The sequence below is a fragment of the Dysidea avara genome, chromosome 3 (genome assembly GCF_963678975.1).
Source record: "Dysidea avara chromosome 3, odDysAvar1.4, whole genome shotgun sequence".
Classification (NCBI taxonomy): Eukaryota; Metazoa; Porifera; class Demospongiae; order Dictyoceratida; family Dysideidae; genus Dysidea; species Dysidea avara.
Genome location: NC_089274.1, coordinates 3,429,138 through 3,452,051, shown reverse-complemented (window position 1 = coordinate 3,452,051; position 22,914 = coordinate 3,429,138). Strand labels below are relative to the sequence as shown.

General features: G+C 37.6%; 2 protein-coding genes and 1 long non-coding RNA gene across 8 annotated transcripts in view; 2 read left to right on the top strand and 1 right to left on the bottom strand.

Moving 5' to 3' along the window:
* LOC136248935 (uncharacterized) overlaps positions 1–14,523 on the bottom strand; it is a 22,267-nt gene extending 7,744 nt beyond the window's left edge. Inside the window, exons 1-4 of one of the 3 annotated variants that reach the window (XR_010697947.1) lie at positions 13,855–14,523; positions 13,438–13,762; positions 280–543; positions 37–235 (exon numbers count right to left, since the gene is read on the bottom strand). This is a non-coding gene — a long non-coding RNA (uncharacterized lncRNA). Of the gene's footprint in view, positions 1–36; positions 236–279; positions 544–13,437 lie in introns of all 3 variants that reach the window. The other 2 variants (XR_010697946.1, XR_010697945.1) reach the window with 2 other exon arrangements.
* Positions 863–9,882, top strand: LOC136251566 (uncharacterized). Its single transcript, XM_066044035.1, has 5 exons — positions 863–7,261; positions 7,322–7,456; positions 7,511–7,561; positions 9,297–9,368; positions 9,419–9,882. Exons 1-5 carry the CDS (start codon positions 863–865, stop codon positions 9,623–9,625), a joined length of 6,864 nt encoding a protein of 2,287 aa, XP_065900107.1. The 3' UTR covers positions 9,626–9,882.
* Positions 13,937–22,914, top strand: LOC136248924 (uncharacterized). 4 transcript variants are annotated; one of them, XM_066040785.1, is made up of 7 exons: positions 13,937–15,267; positions 15,640–15,810; positions 16,900–17,173; positions 20,217–20,741; positions 20,793–20,817; positions 21,177–21,451; positions 22,218–22,914. In XM_066040785.1, exons 4-7 carry the CDS (start codon positions 20,220–20,222, stop codon positions 22,635–22,637), a joined length of 1,242 nt encoding a protein of 413 aa, XP_065896857.1. In that variant the 5' UTR covers positions 13,937–15,267; positions 15,640–15,810; positions 16,900–17,173; positions 20,217–20,219; the 3' UTR covers positions 22,638–22,914. The 4 variants fall into 4 exon arrangements, with proteins under 4 accessions (XP_065896857.1, XP_065896859.1, XP_065896858.1 ...); XM_066040787.1 differs by lacking the exon at positions 15,640–15,810 and having other exon boundaries at positions 13,937–14,376; XM_066040786.1 differs by lacking the exon at positions 15,640–15,810.

The window sequence follows — 22,914 nt, the reverse complement described above, 5'->3', positions numbered from 1 at the left end:
ACGTATCTAAATGACGGGAAACTTTGCAGGGATTACCTTGGCCACTAGATGCTCTTATAGTTGATTTGATTTATAGTTTAATGTCATGGTAGTCAGCAATAGCCGTCTTCCTTACCAGAGCACACACACATATACAGCACACCAATACACACAATACAAAACACATACAAAACTAAATAGCTCTTAAAGGATATTATGAATTGCTCCATTTTTGGTGAAAAATCCATACATGTAGCTGCCAAGGATGGTGAGTAACAATGCTTTAAAATATTAAAATACCTTTTTCTGTGAATTAACAATGCACCCATACAGGGGATTTTTCAAAATCCAGTCACATACAACCATCACTCTTCCACTATAACTCTCAACCTTCTTGGAATCTCTCATAAACATCCAGTACATATTTGCTGGTCCTCAGGAAGCTCAGATCGAGTAACAATTCCACTTTGTCAACATCCTCTCTGGATCACGTCTGACCATATCCATTGAATTTTGTATAGTAATTTTCAAATATCAAATATCATTCAAAACATTCATGGCAATCTATACACAAATTTGAAGATAAATGCACTGTAATATTAATGTATTGTATTTGTTTTTACTGTCAGAAACCTCCATATGGAGTATATAATATAATTATCATACTACAATTACATTATAATTACTTAGCTAAAATTAATAAATATGTTGCTTTTTGCTTCTGCTGTGTAAATTGAATGACATTTTTGTAAATTTGAGTATACAAAAATTATGTTGGAAAATTCCAGGTACATATCTGGGATCGATTATAGGCGTGCAGTTTAGGTAAATTAACAGAGTCTGACTATCATCAGCGTAACTAGAAAATAAGTTATTGAATCTTATGTATTATGTTATAAATGTAGGTTCCAAGTTTCTCAATGAAGAGCCAGATGCTAAAAGCAGTTCATTTGTCAATGGTGCAATTTATGAAAAGTGCTCCATCATTTCCATTGAATCCAAAGGTGCTCAATTAATTGACAACTGGCCAAAAGTAGATGAATCCATGAGAGTGACTGTTGAACCGCACGCCCCACAGCCTGCAAGCCTGACTGCAAGAAATGTGTATACAATAAAGGAGGACCAAAAGGCTGGTGCTGAGAAAGAAAGAGAGTTGATGAGGAAAACCAATGGTACATACAAGCATGCTTCAGTGGTATCACCAGGAGGAAACAGTGGTGGAGGTCAAGGTGATAGAGATAGTCCTGGTGGTGACGATGACCGTAATGATGATAATGGTGGCTTTGGTGAAGATGGCAGAGGTGACAAACCTAAAGACAAACATGATGGTGATTGTAATCATGGTCATGGTCACTATAATGGAGATGATCACACTGGTAGCCTCATTCGTCACAATGACAGACATCATGAAAATGATGATAACAATGAAGGCGACCACAATCATGATGATGACAACCCAAACAAGGATGGTGATGATGACAACCCCAACGAAGAAAATGATGGCAATCCAAATGGCATTGGTAATAACAAAGCTGCTCTTCTCATTAAACAACCAAAATCTTTGAACCTCATTCTAATAGGAATCATTCTAATAGGAATGATCATTGCAATCATTTACTGCTACCCCTTGTTACAAAATGCTAGATGCTACTGCCAAGCAACAATTGGTGGATCAAATACGCCTTTACTATCCATGTATGAAGACAACTATGTTACCACTTTTGAAGCACCAAATAGGTTAACCAACTACAGCAGTGGTACACCTTCAACCCGCAACTACACTGCTGGTGCACCCTCAACCAACTACATCGATGGGACACCCACAACCAAGTACACAGATAGTATACCATCAACCAAATACAGTGACAGTATACTTTCGACCAACTACACCTATGATATATCCTTACCCAACTACACTGATGGTGCACTCTCAACCAACTACATGGACAGTATACCCTCGACCAACTACATGGATGGTATACCCTCAACCAACTACACACCCTCAACCAACTACACGGATGGTATACCCTCAACCAACTACATGGATGGCATACCCTCAACCAACTACACGGATACTATACCCACAGCCAACTACCCGGACGGTATACCGTCAACCAACTACATGGACGGTATACCCTTAACCAACTACACCGATGGTGGTATACTCTCAACCAACTACACGGACGGTCTACCCTCAACCAACTACATGGATGGTATACCCTCAGCCAAATTCACGGATGGCATACCCTCAATCAACTACACAAATGGTATACTCAAAACCAACTACACCAATGGCACATTCACAACCAGCTACACTGATGGCACACCCACAGCTAACTACATGGATAGTATGTCCTCAACCAACTACGCTGATGGTGCACCCTCAGCCAACTACACCAATGGCATGCCCACAGCCAACTACACAGATAGTATATCCACAACCAACTACATGGATAGTATACATGCAACCAACTACACCAATGGTACACTCTCAAAAAATGTGACACAGGCATTACCAAATGATGATGATAATAGCAATGTCAACCAATCAACTAGCGCTGATGCTCAAAACAGTGTCAAGGCTTTGAGTAATGCGTATCAACATATTCAGCTACAATTGAACAAAACAATTATTTTTTCTGGAACCTCGCTAACAGAATATTTGAGTCAGATGAAACAAGTTAGCAGAACAAACACTCAGCATACTGGTGTTAATCAAAAGGGAAAGAGGTCTTTAAAATATGTGCATGCACAGAAAAGGATTGCTTTAGACTATTACCATCCTGTAATCATAAATACATCAACTTCAACAATTCAAAGACATCGACACATTTCTGATACAGCATATGACGTTTCTCGAAGGCATGTGGGTACATTAGAAAGGAAGTTGAACAATGCCCCATTACTACTGTTCTGTGTGCAAATTATGACATTTTATGATGGCTGGTATATAGATACGATACAGTGTACTATATGGGTCGAGCTCAAGTTCACAACGGCTGTGTCATGCACATCATATCTAGTCAATAGTCAAGCCTTACAGCCATATGGTATTGTAGGTAACATCTCTTGTCAGAAAATAGTTCAAGAAATACTAATCGATAACAGCACAATTGAGATAAGCATAAATGCTAGTGACTACAATATTTTCAGCTTGGCTTTTAGCAAACATCACACCAACAATGACACAGTAACTGCTACTGCACAAGGTACAGAATGCAGCAAGAAATATGGAGCACAATCTAGTGATGGAACAGTGAAAGCAATTGCTACTGAATTAATAAAGCTACCAAACATTATGTACTACTGGAAATTAGAAGGTGGTGATTGTGCAGCTGCTTTGATATCTTCAGTAATATTCTATGAAATACAATTTGAAAATGACAAGTGGCTTGCAGGCTTACCTATATATTGGAATATGCATACATTATATGACCCAAAATTTGAATTATTGCCAGTATTGCATCATCACTTGATGACATCACAGATGCAAAGCTTGGCTCAGCTGCAACACAATGCATCTATGACAACAGACATCTCCATCAACTCTTGGAAAAATAATAGCAATGTTGGTCTTGAAGATACCATTATAATTCTACCACTGTGTGAAAATATTAATACATCTGTAAACATCTTTCAGTCTGTAGGAGCACTTTCGCAGTTAACCCCACCACTTCAATCCCGATCAACACTTTATTATGTGAAAGAAGAATATACTGGGCTTGATGTTCAACTTAACGTTACTGTCATTTCCACAAGATTACCAAGTTTTCAGAATTTCGTCAAAATAGCCTTAATCACAGACATCAATATTCATACTTTGATTTCTGACTATTGCAAGCCTCTACAGCCCTTATCACCTACAAGGAATTATACTGGGCTAGGAAATGCAACAATCAGTAACACATCTAACTTAAATTTTCTCTGGTGTAAAATTGCTAATGGAAAGGAGAATCTTTTAGAGAATGGAACATGTGTACTTTCAAGTTTTACTATATCAACTGATCATGATCCTGACATGATCTTCAGTCACAACTGCAAGGTTAACATCACACAGAGAAATACACAAGAAAGGTTGCAAGTGACACATACATCTGGAGTTTACATAAAACAAAGTATCAACCTGAATAATAATTGGTCCAAGCATGTATCAACTATCACTATTGCTGATTTAAATATTCAGTGGCATGCTCATATCAATGACAGTAGATACAACAACATGAGTCAAGAAAATTTATCTATTGGCAATATGGAAATGCTCCCTGAAAATTCTGTTACAATATGTAATCAATACTGTTTAGTTGCTACCAAGTCTAAGGGAAAAGGAAATGTCAAGAACAGCTTTCAATCACAACAGACAATGAACTATTCAATAACAATTGCACAACAGAGCAGTTTAATGCATTCCAATAGTGTAATAATCAACTGTAAAATAGTACTGGATTATTATCCACGGACACCATCAAAGTTGCCAACAGATATCTTCCCTACCTATTGTGACAAATTTAAATTCAGCACATGTAACAACACAAGGCAATCTAGTATACAATTTCATGTTAGTGGCAGTCTATCAAAACACAAGTGCAGTGTAGTGAACCAGAAGACTACATGTTCTGAAGTAGCACTGCAAAGACATCTGTTATTAACAAAATTTAATTATTGCAGTAAACCTGAAGGGCATAATAGAATTATACTTAATTTGTCTGTTCAGACCATTTTAAATCATTTTTTGCAAAATTATGACACTTTTCTTAACACCACTGCAACAGTTACAACAATTTTACCTTGTTGTGTAATGTCAGATCATTCAGAATGCAGCATACTTTACTATCAAGAACAGGATTGTAGTGTAATTGTCGATTTCGACAGCAACTCTTGGACAGAACTGACAACAGAAGACGTGCATTATTGGAAAGATCTACTATGCTACAAGTTTCAGGACAGCATATGCTTTAGTGATTTAATTGTCAAAAATCATTTGATCTTAATAATAGAGAACTACAATGTAAACTGGAAGAATAACAGTAAGTTACAGTCACATCACCACCGTCACCATATTCCTCCACAGCATTTTATTAAAACTAGACCTTTTAACAACTATAATACGTCACCAGTGAATGGTGTGACTACTAGTAGTGAAGCAATACTGCAGCGCTGGTTATGCACATCACTAAGGCTACAACCTCAGTATAAACTCCAACAAAACATTCCCCCAATAGTACTCCGATATGATGACACAGTTAGCACATCTCTTGGATTCAACAAAACATCTAGTGTGCAGTTGACCTTAGACTATACTGTTTGCTGCGGATGCTGTTACAACTGGAAATTTGTTTTTGCAGATGATAGTTATGACAGCCTCTCTGACAGCACAGTGAAGTGGAAGTTAACATGTTCAAAAGTAATACTGCAAACCAGGAAGTTTCTATCTGATGATTTCAGTCGTTATGTTACACCAGTAGAGATGTACACAGACAGCATACTTGAGTTATTTTTGCAACGTAGGAAGAATTTCATTGTTTCTCCTAAATGCATGACAACATTTGTGATGAACCAGAAAACCATACACTATAGTATCAAATGGAAAGATGCTTTGGCAGATTACAACATCAAATCACCAGCACAGATTTTCACCTTCAATTACAGATATTCTACAGACAATACAGTGACATCAGCTGCATGTAAAGAAGCATTTCAATCATGCATCTTATTACTTAATCCAAAGAGTATAATAATTCATATTAGTAGTTCACTGTTGAAGAAGCTCATTGGGACACCATCATGTACTGTAAGTGGTCGAACTCCATGTTATTACCGCTATAATAATGGATTGCATTTTAATGACGTAAGAAAATGTTACAGTGATAGGGACAATTGTTGTTTTATACAAGATTATTTTTGGTGTGTTACTTCTGAAAACACCTCTTGTCCTGCAGTAATATTGCAACAACTAGATTGCAGGTTGACATATTATCAACATCACATAGTTAGTAAGGAATACAATGTCAAGATTAATTTCAATAATAATTCTTGGACAGAAACAACGACAACAGTAGACATGCAGTACTGCATCACAACATTGTGCAGTGGACATTGTGATTTAACCAAACATTGTATGCTATTAAATTTTCACTATCACGACCCTCCTCATAAGTTGTTATCTCTGTGGATTCTCGATGAGTTGAATGTTGGGAATGCAACATCTCATTTTGATGAGGTGTTTAATTCTAAGCTCATTGATAACCAAGATGAGAATTCATATGCACACATTGAAGGAACATACTCTGGTTTGAGGAAATATATTGTTTACATTATAGCAAATAATCGATTGTCACAGAGGCAAACCTTGGTGAAGCTACTCCAATGTACTTTCCATACAATCCATGATGAATCATTCAGAGTAGTACCCCAATGCAATTGTAAAGAAACATACAGAATTTGTATTGTAGTTACATACACCATCAGTGAAGACACTCTCACAGTTGACATGTACTCTAACATAGTCAAACCTCACTCCATTCTAATATACTACGCATCTTCAAATGGTCGATTTGTTCATTCCAAGATGACTGCTTTCAACTGGAAGAGTTACAGTAAATTTAACATCTTTTCTGAAGAATCCTCTATTCTACCTTACAAGCATTACTTTTTTGACATAGTAAGATCAAGATGGTTAATGGATAATTTGTTCGTTCCACCACTTGACAGACACCACATATTGCTTACTCTTATCATACATCATCAAGTTACAGTAGTTAGTACTAATGGGTCATTAGACTCATTACATGCAATGGTGTGGAAGAACTTTTGTTTGCAAGAGTTCAGCATACTAGCCAGTAGTCAGGGTAGTGAGTATACTATTTTGGATGATGTTAGAAGTGACAGCAATGAAACTGACATATCAAGAGATCAAGAAGTGTGCTATTATTTGTGCTCATTTCTGAGTTTCTGTTTGCTGTCTATGGGTGTGATTCATTTATGGAGGTTTTTAGCTTTCAGGATGCATAGCTTATGCATGAAGTTGCTTCTGTGCATAGGAGTTGTAAAGCAATGTAGATTATCTGCTAGACCACAATCAGTTTCAACTGCAAATCACCATTCATCAGAAGAAAATAATGACGTTGAACGAGGGACTCACAAAAAACACCATTTACCAAAACAAAACAATGATGTTGAACAAGGGCCCCCCAAAAGAGTCTTAGAATTTTCACATGAAAATCCACCATTATTGTCAAATGCACCGGTAGTGTCTGTCAATCCAATACATTATGCAGTCAATGTGGTGAGTATTAATAAACTACTAAGTATACCTTAGCGCATTATATCCTGTTGTTATTTACAGCTAATACCATTTCAAGAAGTAAATACAGAAGAGGATGGTGCCAGTTTTGTATCACTGCCTACTAACTGTTACTATTTGAATTCACCCAAGCCTTTTGTTTACTTGTATGGACCAGGTGGCAGTTACAACGATGAAGTAAGCAAGTAACAGATAGTCACACAGTTATTAATTTTAACATTTTTGGCTTAGCAGTATCAGAAGAACAAAACAGTGGATACAAGTTACCCTTTTCCAGAACAGGTATGGTGAAATATTTTGTTGATCACTCCATAATTTTCTAAACCGGGCACATGCCCACTACCAGCTAGCTGTATAGGAGTGGCTGAAAGTAAATTTTATTGTTCTGGAAAAATATAAATATAGTGTGGAATGTCTGTCCATTGCCAAATGAACATGATTTTTTTCCTTCTAAGGAACTAAGGTTGTATAAACAGTCTGTTGTTAGTAGTTTCTTCAAACTGTGTCATAGCTACTTTTTGGCCAAGTAGCCAGGCTATAATATAACATGCTTACATTGTTAGGGTCCACAACCTGAAAAATCAACTTTTTACAAATTGATCCTCCTGGGATGTTCATTTTAGTATCCCACTGCCAGATCTACCATGAAACCAGAATTGTTGTCTTCACAGAAATATCACTTTTAATATCTCATTAGAGGCAAGATTTATTTTTTAAATTTCATGCTCTACACGAAAGACCGGGCTACTTAGCCAGATCATATCCAGAGTTGTTGTTGTTAAAAATACGCACAGTAACAAGCAAATGATTTGCTGTGTACCCAGCATGGGCACAGGGTTGCTTTCTTAGAAAAAACAAAGAAATACGAATTTTTGATTTCAAACTTCTCTACCACCCAGGGCAAGAGAAACCAACTCTTCCTCATAGTGTTTTGATATGATTGGATGCATAACTTCTCACCATTTGGGTGACGAGTGTCAAAATTTTCTGCAACATTAAAGAATTATGTCACATTTTTCTAGCCTTTCCAGTGCTTCTGTAGCCACAACACATAGACTAGAACTACAGCAAAAGATGTCCCTGGACATTTAGTACCAGCGATTGTCAATTATTCTTTCATCTACAGCTTCCGCGTGTTGTTCTAAGCTCTGCACCACGTGGGAGGCAGCTAAATTATCCAAATTTGACTTCACCTCTCGTGCTCCACAGCAACATCAAATCTTTTCTAGATCATCCTACAGCACCATCATGTTGCAAAATATCTGCAAACAAACCAAAAAAGCATAAAATCTTTCATTTTCAATTTGAGCTAGGTGGAGCTACTGGTGAGCTTGCTGGTGAGCTTGCTGGTGTACTACATCTTATGAAATCACAGAAACACCAACTGCTACTACTACCAAATGTTTTGGACCATCATTTATCATTAAATTAGGTGACCAGTGTGGCATAAGAAGTGCTGGAAAGGATTTAGGGACCATTGAAAGAATCTCATGGAATGACACACAAAAAGTTTGATACTCTTGATCATTTACAGACTAACAGCATAGACAGACTATGCATCCAACCTTCCTTAACACATGATTCACATCACTACGAGGAAGAGTTCGCTTTTTTCTTGTCTTGGCTGGTAGGGCAGCTTAAATTCAAAAAAATTGTGTTTTGTTTCTTAATTTTTAAAAGAAAGCAACCCAGTGGTAGGAACCCAATGAATCATTTGCTTATTACTGTGTGTACCTTTAACTGCAATAACTACTAGATATTAGGTAGCAAGTTTCATCCAGTCCTTGTATAGAGCATGAAATTTTAAATATAAATGTTGCAACTCAAGGGATACTAAAATCAATATTTCTGTGAACACAACAAACTCCGATTCATGGTGGGATACTACACAATGAACATCCCACAATGGTAGGGGGATCGATTTGTAAAAGTTGATTTTTGGATTGCGGACCCTAACAATGTACAGACATAACATTTTTACCCATACATAAATTATTTAAACATTTGAACATTACAGGTGGTGGATTCATACACTAGCAGCTTAGCAACACACAATGAATGTAACATGTACACTATGGAGCAGCAACTGGTTAGTAGTGTTATATGTTGTAGTAAGGTGATCAGTACTGACAATCATAGGATGAAATGGAATCTAATGAGGGAGAGGAACAGTTCGTCTTATCTACACCCGTGCAGGAATCTACGCCTGATGAAATGGAGTCTGACGAGGGAGAGGAACAGTTCGTCTTATCTACATCCGTGCAGGAATCTATGCCTGATGAAATGGAGTCTGATAAGGGAGAGGAACAGTTTGTCTTATCTACATCTGTGCAGGAATCTACATAAGTAGCTTTTTTTGTATAAGGATACTATTTAATGTACTTATTAACATATTCTCTACAAGACTCCTTTTCTAGTTGTCTATGTGTTGTATTTATGAGACAATCCCTTTGTATGTACATTTTGTATGTACATTTTGTATGTATATTTTGTATGGAACTTGTTAGTACTATTTCTATTGTAATTAGATGTATTCATTTCCACATGATGATTTTTATAGTTCTTTATTACTGATCAGGTCATTGTTGATGGTGGTCCTTCAACTCACACATATACAGTGGTAATTTCAGCACTAATGTGTGACCAACTGAACAAAAACATAACATGTTTGTATAATTCTAGGTTTCATTGAAAACTCAATGGGTAAATGCATAATACATAGAAGACAATATCATATCGCTATTCAGTACTGTGTAGTTGAGATCGTGAAGGTTTGGGTTTTTCTGTCCAAATGTATTACCCAAAAAACAAGACTCACTTTTCCTTTACGACAACTTGGCAGTATTGGTTAGGCTTAAATGTGCCTCGGAACTCAAAAAGCTTTTATGGAATTTAAAAAAAATGTTTTTAGGCTTAATTTTTTTCAGTGTTAGGCCCAAGATATGCCTTTTCACCTACTGCCACAGTTGCAATACATGCGCCTTTCATTACTTTCTCCACTACTGTATAAATAGCCTGTAGCAGGTGACCAATTACCCAAGCCAACACAAGTTTAACCACACTATTCATTTTATAAGGAGGCCTAAAAGAATTTGATTATGGGAGGTAGTCTAGAGTCTAATGATGTTGTAAATAGGTTTGTTACAATAACAAAGGTCCAGAGATATAATAAAAAATTATGTTTAGCACCCATCTGTTTTCTCGAGTAGTGTTGCACTGATAATGGGATCAGCCATCAGAAAATATAATTATTGGCTGTATCATAGTAGGGACCACAATGGAGCGGGTGTGGCCAATGAAAAACATCACCCAAAAACCAGCCTCACTTTTCCCTAACGACGATGAGGCAGTATTGGTTAGGTAAAACTAAAACCCAAACAAGCCTTCAGATTGACCCAAAAGGTTTTCAACAAGTTGCTACAGAAAAATTTTTTTTAAAATTATTAAACGGAATTTTCTACTGACTGACTGCCTGATGCCTTCAGACAAGTGTAACTCGATAACAGCTAAGGCTGCAGGCTTGATTTTTTCACTGTTCAATGTTGTCGCTTCGGCCCGAGAGGTGCCTTTTGGCATACCGCAGTACGTACAATGCATTCTTTCATGGGCTTACCAGTGTCCTCCTTTGTGTCCCATTCATCTTTGCTGACAGCGAAAGGTGTCGATTTGGTGGTAGCACATGATGGCTTCCCTTTGTAATGGAAATCATTCGTATTTTTCATTGTGGCTACTTGGTGTTTTTCAAAAAGTTCTTGCTGTGTAATGAGTTGAACATAGCTGACAATGAAGTGTAATGGAATGGATACTTCACTTTTCAGATGATAATTGATAGCTGGGGTGCATGGCACTATTTCTTTCTTTTGATGTGGTATGCGTGGGTTCACCAGTCATCAAAAAGTTAACAAACAAGTACACAAAAATTTTTTGGAACTTTTACTAGAGTAGAGACCATAACACATTGAAAAAAGTACTGAAACAAGCTGGAACAGTGCACGATGTTAAATCACAGTAAAACAATGATAAGAAGTGTTATATCCCTACTGTGCATCATGACGGGAAACAGCAGCAGATACAGATATATGCATTTATTTGGAACTATAGCTCCTAAAATAAGTATCAAGCCCTGTTGGGCGCCCCTTCCTACACTTTTTGTACAGGATCCATTTAGCTCACGTGAGATACTTTAGTACTTGCATAACATCATTACACATTCATATGGTCTTGTCCTACCCCACCCTACTCCAGTAGTACAATGTTGTTATTAGGGCTGAAACAAATAACACTTGGAGAGTACTCATTAAGGATTTGGTACTCGGATAGTAAAATTGGTACTCGAGTACTCGTTAAGATCAGCTCACATGATGTATTGGTCATCTGGGAGTGACACAATGAAGGCTGTAGAGTTTTGATTAGCATATTTTTTTGTCAGGGACACTAACATTAGTACTTTAATACAGTGTGTGTATCATTGTTATTTCTTGAAAAGCTGTAAACTCTTTAAGGTCATGTCAAATGGGTATGACTACAAGTAGCTAGTATTCGTGAGTACTCAATCGCTAACTCTAGAGAGTACTCGATCGTTTCAGCCCTAGACTTGTTATTACTGCTTAACTTTTATTATAGCATAAACAAGCTAAATCGGTCTTTTATAATCACTTTACTAGTAAACTCTACTATATTGGATTGGCTATGTTTATCGGCTTGAAAAATATTATCCAATATTGAATATTGATAAAATCTCATATCAGTGCAATACTATAATCTAGAGTGGCTTCAGCTTGTTTTGTCTTGTACAAAACTATAGATGGACTTTACCAAATACCTTAATGGGTAAGCTTCCTTGTAGAATGGCTATTTTGCATTATCTGTAATGTGGGTGTGGCTGCCAGCCATATTACTCCAAACTCATAAACTCTGTTTGGTCTTCATACTGCTTTGGCACCATAATCAACATTCTGTGACAACTTGTTGCCATCGTAATCTACTCAAGCTGCACCTTCGAACTGTTTTTATAGACTTGTTATTTACTGACACTGTTGTGATGCCATAGCAATAGGCACTGGCAACAACTTTTCAATTTACTTGTTACACTACTTATCTTCACTACCCTATCACTGCTTTCCCACTGTGATCCAAGTCTATTAAGAAGCAGTGATAAGGTGTGAGCTTCAACTTCTTCAGCTGTTCAACAAAAACAAGTTCTGTACTTATTTTAACAATGTGTGACATATAATCCAATTCCATGACTCCACCTACGTATATGCCCATATAAAACACCACCATTATCTTAGCCGGTTAGAGACCACAACCTTGGATCTTCATTTTAAAAATCTTGACACCACCTCAGATTTTATGATCCCCATGCTAGGTCTTTCATGCAATTCCAAGAAAAAATTAAGAATTTTAAGTTTGATTAGGGATCACATATAAGAATAAAAAGTAGTGAAACAAGAAAGATCACTTACACCTGTAGATATCACTGTGACTAGTGGACATTTAATCCCTACTTCATGACTGAAGTAGGGATTAAATGTCTACTAGTATATCTGCAGGTGTAGATGACCTCCCTTGTGTCACTAATTTTTATGCCTATGATCCTTACAATTAAACTTTTATTTTTCCTTGCACTTGTTTGTTTACTTTTTGTAACACAATTATGGCTTGTTGAACCTGTACATACTGCATCAAACGGCACCAGACTTATAAATGTTTTGTCTGATCCCATGCCCCAACTATCAATTACATGAAGCCATTACGCTTTGTTTTCAGCTATGCTCAGCCTGTTACACAAAGTTAGCCAATTATAGATAAGGCTGTTCCATAGACACTACTAAGTTATACACAGTACTATGACTATATGGCTTCTCATATGGAGAATTTTTCTTTGTATGTAGGATGAAGTTATATAGTGTGGGAGGCAAAACTTACTTATGAAAATAGTGCCCCCAGTTCTGACATCCCTGCTAGAATTACGTGCACATGACTTGCTTCCAATATGTTGTACAAGCCTTATCTACATTGACATCACAACATAAAAATGGCAGTGATAGTGTGGGCACTTTGTACAGGGTTGTATTGGGAGAGACAGTGTTTTGCTATCTATGTACAGCAGCAATATAATGGGCAACCAGCAAGGTGAAGCATACATACGTACTTACTTACTTATGCGTAGTTTCGTATCCATATCAAAACTTTGGTCTGGTTTTTGCCTCTGGTGGGATTATTTCACATCGCCACATCACGCTAACTAGCCTCTTAACTTCATTATCCAATGATCCCACATAGTGAAAACCGTAAACAATGTTCATTTTGGTTACTATGAACGAAACAGTGATGGCTATTCCGTCAATTATGACATCAATGCACCAATAGAAGCTCTGTATAAGCATTGTTGAACTTGATGATGCAATACCCATTACCCATAAACAAATAATTATGAGAAATCAACTGACACCCCCAATAAACTGAAATTAATCTGTTCCTCTGCTTGGACCCACGGCAGCAACATCACACATGTATTAAAATTGAAGACAAGTCAACGTGACGCAATTACTAATTTGCCACAGTCCACTCACACTCAGCTGAATAATCCATCTATAAAGTGCTCCCTAGCTGAAATACCATTGAACTTAATTCTTGACAAGCACTATTTAGAAACGTATCATTTAGTATATGAGAGGAATCCGAGGCCTTGTAGAACTCAATTCTCCGGCAGCTGAGTGAGACAACAAGTTTTCCGGCATCCGACTGCTGTGACTGTGAGAGGCGTTACCGGCATGCAGTTGGTTAAATATACTCGATACTGCAGCTTCTCCAGTCAATGTCATATCGGCTGGCATTAGTTCTCTGACCTATAACATACTCCATCTATGTCAACAGCTCAGTGCACGGCTGGCAAGCGATAATGCTGACTCACAGCTCGAGTTACAGAGTTCAGGTGATGCAACCCGATAAGTACTGAATGTGCTTCATCATCACTTAGTCTACGTAAAACCAAAACATGAAACTCCTCTCCAATTCAGGATATAGCTAGTAAGAAATCTGGATCTGGATAACGTACGGCCAGGCATGACTGAGGTGCAGGGGCCTAATTCATGGCAAGTTCCGCTAGATCTAGAATATGGAAACTGCAAAATCCGAGGCAGAATCCTGCTACAATTAATTCGAAGTACAATATTCGTTTAACCTTAACAGTAGTGATCAATGCAGGTAATATGTAGCTGCCTGAGCAGTGCCACTAGTTACGTGCGAGTGCGAGGGTGTTTCTGTGCCAGGAATTGCCCAAAAATTGTTATGAAAACAAATTCTGATAGGCTCGTTTTTTGGCTCCAAATTCGGACTGTTTACGCCGAGGTTAGTGTCGCTTCCTGGAGAGGCAGCGAGTGGTGAGCAGTCGAATCTGTATTAAATGTGAAACTGATATTACCCGGATGCCGTCCTACAGTACAGAGCGAGGGACAGGTGGTATGCCGTGCCGTGTTTTGATATCTTAATTTTCAAACTGCTATAACCGTTATCACCACTTGAGTTTACGGGAGAAAATCTATATACTTTGGCATGTACCTGATGCACTGTGATGGCATCATAGCCTTACGAGTGAGACCATTTTTTTTGTGGACATTTGGAGTTCAAAATAGAAATCACTTTCATTACGTAATGATGGAGCACGTGATGAAGTACGTGCAGTAACAAAGGTGAATTTCATTTGGTTTATCGGCCTTCATCGTTGTAATCACGGTGTTGTGAGCGTATTTATGCTGTTCTGCCTATTACACAGAGGCTTTCTTGGATGTTCTTGTAAAAAAGAAAAACTGGAGTATGATTGGTGTATGCAAAGCACACCAATGGTGGACTTGATGTATCTGTGCTAAAATCAACAGGATGTTGATATTTTAATTCATGATATTTAGAGTGCCTTCTAATATTGTTGCCAATACACACCTGTGGAAAGTGGGATGCTTTTTTTTATGACAATACATGGAAAGGAGGTAGAGAACCTGTATAATCATTAGATGTATGATTGTTACAATTGTGATAGTTGACTGTTGTAGATGTGCTTGGACTGTGACAGCCAATAGGTGTTTTCCATTTATTTTCCAATTTTTAAGTTGTGTTGCTAATGGCTGGCTGTTTTATCTCTGGGAATTAGGTGCCTAATAGTGTGCAAATCATTTTAGCCAAATCCTTGTACAGTGTAACCTGACACTTGTCCTTATTAATGAGGTGTCCTAATAGCAAGGATATAAATATGCATGTATAAATTGAGACCATGAACAAGTGGCCTGATTGTCACGGTGTCCACTATTAGGATGTACTTTTTGAAGAGTTTCACTGTAGTAGTGTTTCATTCTCCGGTCTAGGTATTGTATTTGTCATGCCTACCTTGCAAGTTGAAGTTGTTGATGTTTATACTAGTGAGACTAATGCCTATCTACCTAGTCCATTTATCAGAAATATCCAGTGCTCGGGAAGCATTAAACTCAGGGTGTCTGTGCCAGCCCTTACTCCGCGTAGCAAAATGGTTCTTAACAGTAAGTATGGACATTCATGTTGGTTAATTGGGAAGTGATGGGTAGAGTGTGTTATAATAATATTGTGTAACAACGTACAATACATGTACTCATAGTGAGTGTGCCATACTCAAGACCTGTGTTTCCTTTACCGGCCACTGCCAAAGATGTATATTGTGAAGCTATTTTATATGCTGAAAACTTGTCAAGGATATTTCAGTGGATCCAGGATTAATGCTTTCACTAATTGGAACTAATATTTAGTTCTTTAAAAGTTTTGGTCTCAAAGTTTGCTAGGTATGGTACAGATACGGTAGTGCCAACTGGTGGTCTGTAGTAGTCCTAGGTGTACCTTTGGTGTAAAGCTATAGGGATAGGGGAGAGTATTGATCTTACCCATCAAGCATGATTATTGCCATACGTGGAACTAGCTAGTCTCGCTTACAATTGGCCAAACCACTTTACATTTTCATTGGGTTAGTGGAACATGGAATGACAGGAACAAACAGTCTGGCCACGTGAGGCCAGCATTAAGATCTGATGACAGAGTTTGTGGATTACCTTGGAGTGATAATGTTCATGAGTTCGTAAAAAAGTGAAATAGCAAATCTTGCAATACTAAATTGGCAAGACTCGTTGTACTTGTTTCGGCCTCATACACAATGGTAGCTATACCACTAAATTCTACCTGTGTAATATAATATATGTCAATTGTTCTTTATAACTGATAAGCAACATTTTTGATCAATAATGATTGGTATGATATTATTTTTAGTGAAAATTTTGGTACCAGGGACCAACATAATGTTTCATGGAAATGTCAGTCAACCAAAACCAAAACTTCTAAACTCAACAGGGACTAATAAAAACAGCCCAGGGAACAAAAATTTTCAGTGAAAATGTTATACCAGTTAATTATGAGGCTTAAAAATTTGATAATACCCTCACTACTCTTGGTTTGGTGTTGGGCAAATTGTACTGACTACTAATACAGGTGAATGCAAACAGACTATAGCATTTTTTGCAAACCCTTTTTTGCTAAGGACTAAAACTTCCATAATACAAATATGTTGGTCCTAACATAATCGATCTTGTTTGTGTATTTTTTAGCTACCTTGGAAAGAGAAGAACCTTATATGGTCAACAGAACTATGTGTCTATTATTACAGCTATTGACCAGAATGCTTTAAGTTGGTGTTGATGCTTTTTTTTTTTTTGTGTAAAAGGATGAGAAATCCTCCAGTCACAAACAGTAGGGTCAAGCTAGAGACATAATCATTATCACCAATGTTTTGTGAAGTCACAAAGAGGATGAGACACTACTGTGCTGCTGAAGTCAAGTATTACTGAAGCATTGCTGCAAGATGGCTAGCTGTTGGTTCATGTAAGTGGATTTATAATAATTTTTTAAAAACAGTAATTCAGTTGATGCACAACTAAGTATTCAATAGGTCATCCAGAGTATTTTCAAAAACAAACTTTGATAAATGTGTGTCTGTATAGCAGAATTATTAGGATCCTATGCTTATAAGCTGTATACAATCATTTTCTCCAAGATGTTATAGCACTACTTGATTAAAAGATCCAATGGTTCTGTTCCATGTTTTTTACCTGATGTGTCCTTCAGTCAACAAATTCTACACAAGCACTCCATAGCCTCCAATATTTCATTTCCTTTTTGGCTATTAAACTTTGTTGACTGACAACAACTTTCATGTGGTCTAATAGGGTTTAGGCTATTATGGCCAACCTTAAAATCAGCTTCATTTTTCCTTCATAACAGCTTGGCAGTATTGGTTAGGTGCAATCAAGCCTGAAAATGTCTGCAGAGTAATCTCAAATCCTTCCAACAAGTTTCTGTGGAATTACAAAAAAAATTGAACTTTCTGCTGACTGACTGCCTCCAGCCTAGCATATGATTACCTTCATTTCTTCACTGTTCAACATTGTTTTGGTCCAAGATGTGTCTTTTTTGCCAACTGCAGCAGCTGCAAAATGGACTTAACTTTGTGTCCCATTTCTTTCTCTGCTACCACTAAAGCCTTTATACTACATAGGTGCGCTGTAAGGCATGATGCTTTCATTGCGGCTGGCTAGCATGAGAATCATCTATAATTATTCTCTGTAGTGACTGGATTGATTGCAGTAGTGCTTCTTGTACTGTTCTTTATTTGTGTTGCTGTATAACAGATAGAATAACCTGAAAACAAAGTGGAATTTCCACTTCACTTTTCAGTAATTGATAGCCGGGGCATTTACTGTGGTGGCTGGATTGATTGCAGAGGCACTTCTCGTGCTGTTCTTCGTGTGGAACAAAGCTGTCACAGCAGAATGGCTTCCGGTAGTTGATAGTTGGAGTGCTCATTAAGTCGTTCAGTTGATATTTTTATAATACTCTGGCTGGTGCCATTCTTTTCTTTGATACAGTATGCGTTGGTTCACCAGTCATTATGTTAACAAGTGTAAGGAATTTTATATTTGAGTAGGGATCATAAAAACAAAGCAATGAAACAGCAGCTTTTTTAATACTACATTAAACCTTCGCTATTGACATGCTCCCGCACAGTGGGTAGAAATATGCATCCATGCATTGCCCAAGCAATTGTTTTACAGATCATTCATCTTAGAATATGGTTTAGTTACTCTAAACATAGCAACTAGTCTAATGTGTATAACCTAAAACCCACAATGAAATGCTCCTTGTCACTCAAACGAGTCAAAGCATTTCATATCTTTGAACTGGTTAGGCATCAAAGCCATGGGTAAACCACATTCCCAAGATATACCCGGGTAATATCTAGGTGAATGTACGTGTTAAACCCCAAGCGGCACCTTTGAACGCCCATGCTAAAGTGGTATATGGGAATTAAATGTCCACTAGTACAGCTGCAAGTGAAGATGACCTCCCTTGTTTCATTGCTTTTTATTTCCATGATCCCTTCTGAAATATTAAATTTCTAATTACTTGTGTATAATTATCATTAATATACGTGGTGTGCATTATTTAGAGTAACAGTGTGAATAAGCAGTGAGTTTGTTTATATAAATCGTGCGCTTTAGACGCTATAAAGATATTTGGACTTCACCTTGTTTTGTTCTGACAATATTCATAAACAGATTTCCTCATTACTAACCAAGCCATAGGTAAGTGGTGCGTGTATAATGTTATTACACATAACCACCTTTGATGTCTTTGTGATATAATATTTAAACAAGCTAAAGACACGTAACTAATCGTTTGTCATTTGTTTAGCAATGTTATGTCATTAAGAACACAAGAGAAGGAAGTATTAATTGTGTGTTAGATCTTTTATCCACCATTTTCTTTTGTGTGTTTGTAGCAAAAAATAATTTGGTATATATAATTAATTAAGTGACATGTTTTGCTGTCATGCCTCCTCTGTGTACTTGTACTCGGTCATGCATCTCAATCTATTCAGTGTTGATGCCTTATTACAGTACTCTATATTCTGAGTTAGTAATGGCTTTCTTTACATTATAGTACAACAAATAGTCAATTTGGACACTTGAGGATATGTGAATAATCCAGACACTTAGTTATGGTCCCAAAAGTATATCCCTTAGTTTGTACGTAAACTACCATATTTATCTGTATAAAACCTTGGATGTTTATTTCATGTATAGCATGTGACTCCAGCGTTTAAATGCTGAGACGAAGCTTAGAATGTTTTGTAGGTTCAAAGGCCAAGTATACTTCAAGGATTTGTAATACACTCATACGTACATAGTCTACAAAAAAAATTACACATAAACATTGTTTGTTTATTGCAGCTGCTTATTCATCTTGTGCAATCAATGTTCGTCTGTTTGCGATTGATCTTCGTGTGCCACGCCCACTTCCAATCCATTGCAGCTTAGTTTTTTAGCCTTAAAACGCCTTATAAAGTGATAAATAATGCAGGAAACATCTTTTTAGCCATTAGTTGGTGTTTGCCTATATTGCAGTATAGCAGAGATGCCCATTTGCATTTGATTGATTGTGTCATTCAGAACTGCTGCTATGAGTTTTACAAATGCTTACAAACTTATTAGAAAGATAAAATATGCAAGAAAACCTGTAACTTGAAAGCTAACACCGAAGCTTTGAATGTTCGAACATTTTATTAGGGAACATTCACCTGATATTTAAATGGACCTAGGTGTGTATTCTATGAATAAAGTGTTTGACATGTACTTGAGCTTGGCTTTAGTATAGATATGTATATGGTACCCTGGAAAACCAACTTAGGTTGGCCCCAAGTATATTTTCTCACCATACTGGTATCAGTATTGGGCACCGTGTGTGGGCGTGTATTCACTTCAGACTGTTACAATGTATCACCTCTTCTACTATAGTAGTTGACTTACTGAGAAAATACTACTAAAAATACTTATGTTTGAAGTAATCTTATTTGTCTCTCTTTCAGAGTATGGCATCTAAAGAGTGGAAAACCTTGGACCCAAATCAGTTAGCGGATATGAGCCCTCGTTTTCTTCAGGACATGATTTTACTGGTGAAATGTATGATTCAAGGTTGTGAATTTCTTAAGGGCGCAAAGTGTAGAAATATTAGGAGCTACAAACAATTGAAAACCAGTTTGCAAAAGCTACTAAACCTGTTACACCAAGTAAACACCTTGGATACATATCCAGCTGTGAAGAAGTACTTAGCACATTTGGAGTCTCTACAAGCTGAATTCTCTGTTATTAATAATGACACTAGTGGACTGTGCACAGAAGCAACAACAATTCTTGAGTTTCTAAGGTCTTATGTTGTATCCAGGAAGGAAGTGACAAAATCTGGAGTGGCACACCCAAAAACATTTAACTCTTTAGGCGAGGAAGATTATAAACAGTTTTATAACTTCGTCCATGCTCGTATTCCGCCATATATGATTTTTGCTTATCCAGTAAGAGATGGACGTGGCGATAAACCAGATAAGAATGGCAAGGTAAATAGGTTCAGTTCTTTTGTTAGAATATTAATTTGGGCTTCTTTGTAGAATAAAGGCACCAAGGCACTTTCTGGTGAGTGTGGACATGTTTTACTGTATTGTGTGGTTGTTGTTCTGTTGAGTTGTAAAGTTCTTTTGGGGGGAGCTTATGCTTACGTGTCCATTTGATAAAGATTTATATAGTTATCTTTTTGAAACATAGCTATAAAAAACTTAAAATTCCACAAAATCGTGTGTCCTTATATACATATATATAGCAGGCTCAATCATGTTACACTTACTGAATGCCTCATGAATGCATCCCCAAAAAGTTGATTGAATTATCTTTTTACCAGAACTTGAAAATATTTTTCTCGTGTAGTATAGCTATACAGAAATGGACTAGCTGTACTTCAGCAGTACCACAGATACATGTAATATTTTTATTTCCAGGTAATAAATCACATTCCAATAACAACCCACCACCAATAGCTGATGACCTTGCTGCTGCTACAATGAAGAATGAACAGCCACCTGATGATGACCTTCCTCCAAGTGGTGAAGCTGTACAACAGGTCACTAATCCAGAGAACCCTCCCCTTTATTATGATGCTCTTGCTGGATTAACTAGTGGTGGAAGTATGCTAAGTACTACCCAACCCCAGGGGATTCATGTATCATACATGAATGGTGAAGAATCTAGGAAACAGCTCCCAGCTGTTGAGCAGGTACTGCTCACACACACGCACGTACACACACACACACATATATATACTTGCACAAAACGCACAGTCAACATGCTCCACTAACCATTGAATACCACTGAAGTGAAGCCATCCACTGGATGATGCTCCCCACTATTGGTAGTGGATCAAACCTTCCTCCCTGGACATGTCGTTTGATACGTGTCTGGCAATGTCCTGTCTCCTTTGAAATTCACAATGGCAATACACTGTGCAGAAAGTGCAGTATTCTGCACCCTCTTCAGTCCTTCCTGGCACACGTATCTCTTACCAAGAACTCCACTTTATGATCAATTGCCTTTGACCAGGTCTAAACATGCCAGTACAAATGTCACCATCAGCCTCCTCAAGGGTTCTAACATTCCAGCACCCTACCTGAAGGTAATTGGAACTGCCAGGGAGCTTTGCTTGCCTCTGACTTCTAGTGCGAAGTTGATTACACACACCAAGGGCTTGCAACACCACTGTAGTGTGACTGGTGCACTTCACTAGGCCTCTGATTGAACTCCATAATAGAAACCAAATGACAACAGTACCAGTCGTGTTAGCCAATAACACAAGTATTATTGCCCATCAGGCACTGTGAGGAAGTATAACTTGGATTTTCATGCACATGTACACTTGCACAATACAATATGTACACACTGCCACACAACAGATACGTGTACCCACACACACATTACACACACACGTGTACATACACTACACACAAAATGCACATGTGTAGTAATTCCTTTGTGTCTATTTTTAGCAAAGCACTGTCTACTCTGGAGGAACAGAATTAGTTAAGTCAGTGGAGGCTACTGACCAGCCAACAGCTGAAAACTCAGCACAGTTGTTTTCTCCAAGCCACAGTGGACTTATTCATAGTGAACCAATTTCCCCTGCCATTAACAGCATCACGGTAGCAACTAAAGAAGCTATCAAGGACATACAGAAGCAGACAGAGTTGGGCTCGTTTTCTAGTGAATGTGGGGAACTTATCGGTAGTAGACCAAGCAACTCCCTGGTCCCACCTGAACCACTGTGTCCTCCAGTTGGTACTGTTACTGTTACCCCAATACCGGCATCTGATAAACCCAAGAATGTGGTTAATGGTAGTACAGAGCAGGCAGCTACTGTTTTGAGCACTGAAGTACTGCAACTAGATCCACCAGACACCAGGTCATAACTCAGAGAATACATGTTACCCGATTGAACATACTCAGAATTGTTCAAAGACAGAGATGGAGGAGGCATCGACTTTCTTTAAGACTTAAATATCGTTAGCGTAAACACATATTTGGACTGTACTTGTAATATTTAAGCAGGGAGTCCACTCAGCTTACGCTGATTTTCAGTGGACCCAGAATCAATGACTTTTGATCAAATCATGTCGGTAGTTAGTTTTTTTAAAATTTATTTCTAATTTCGTAAAATAAATGTCATAAATTGGGCATGTGTTTAAA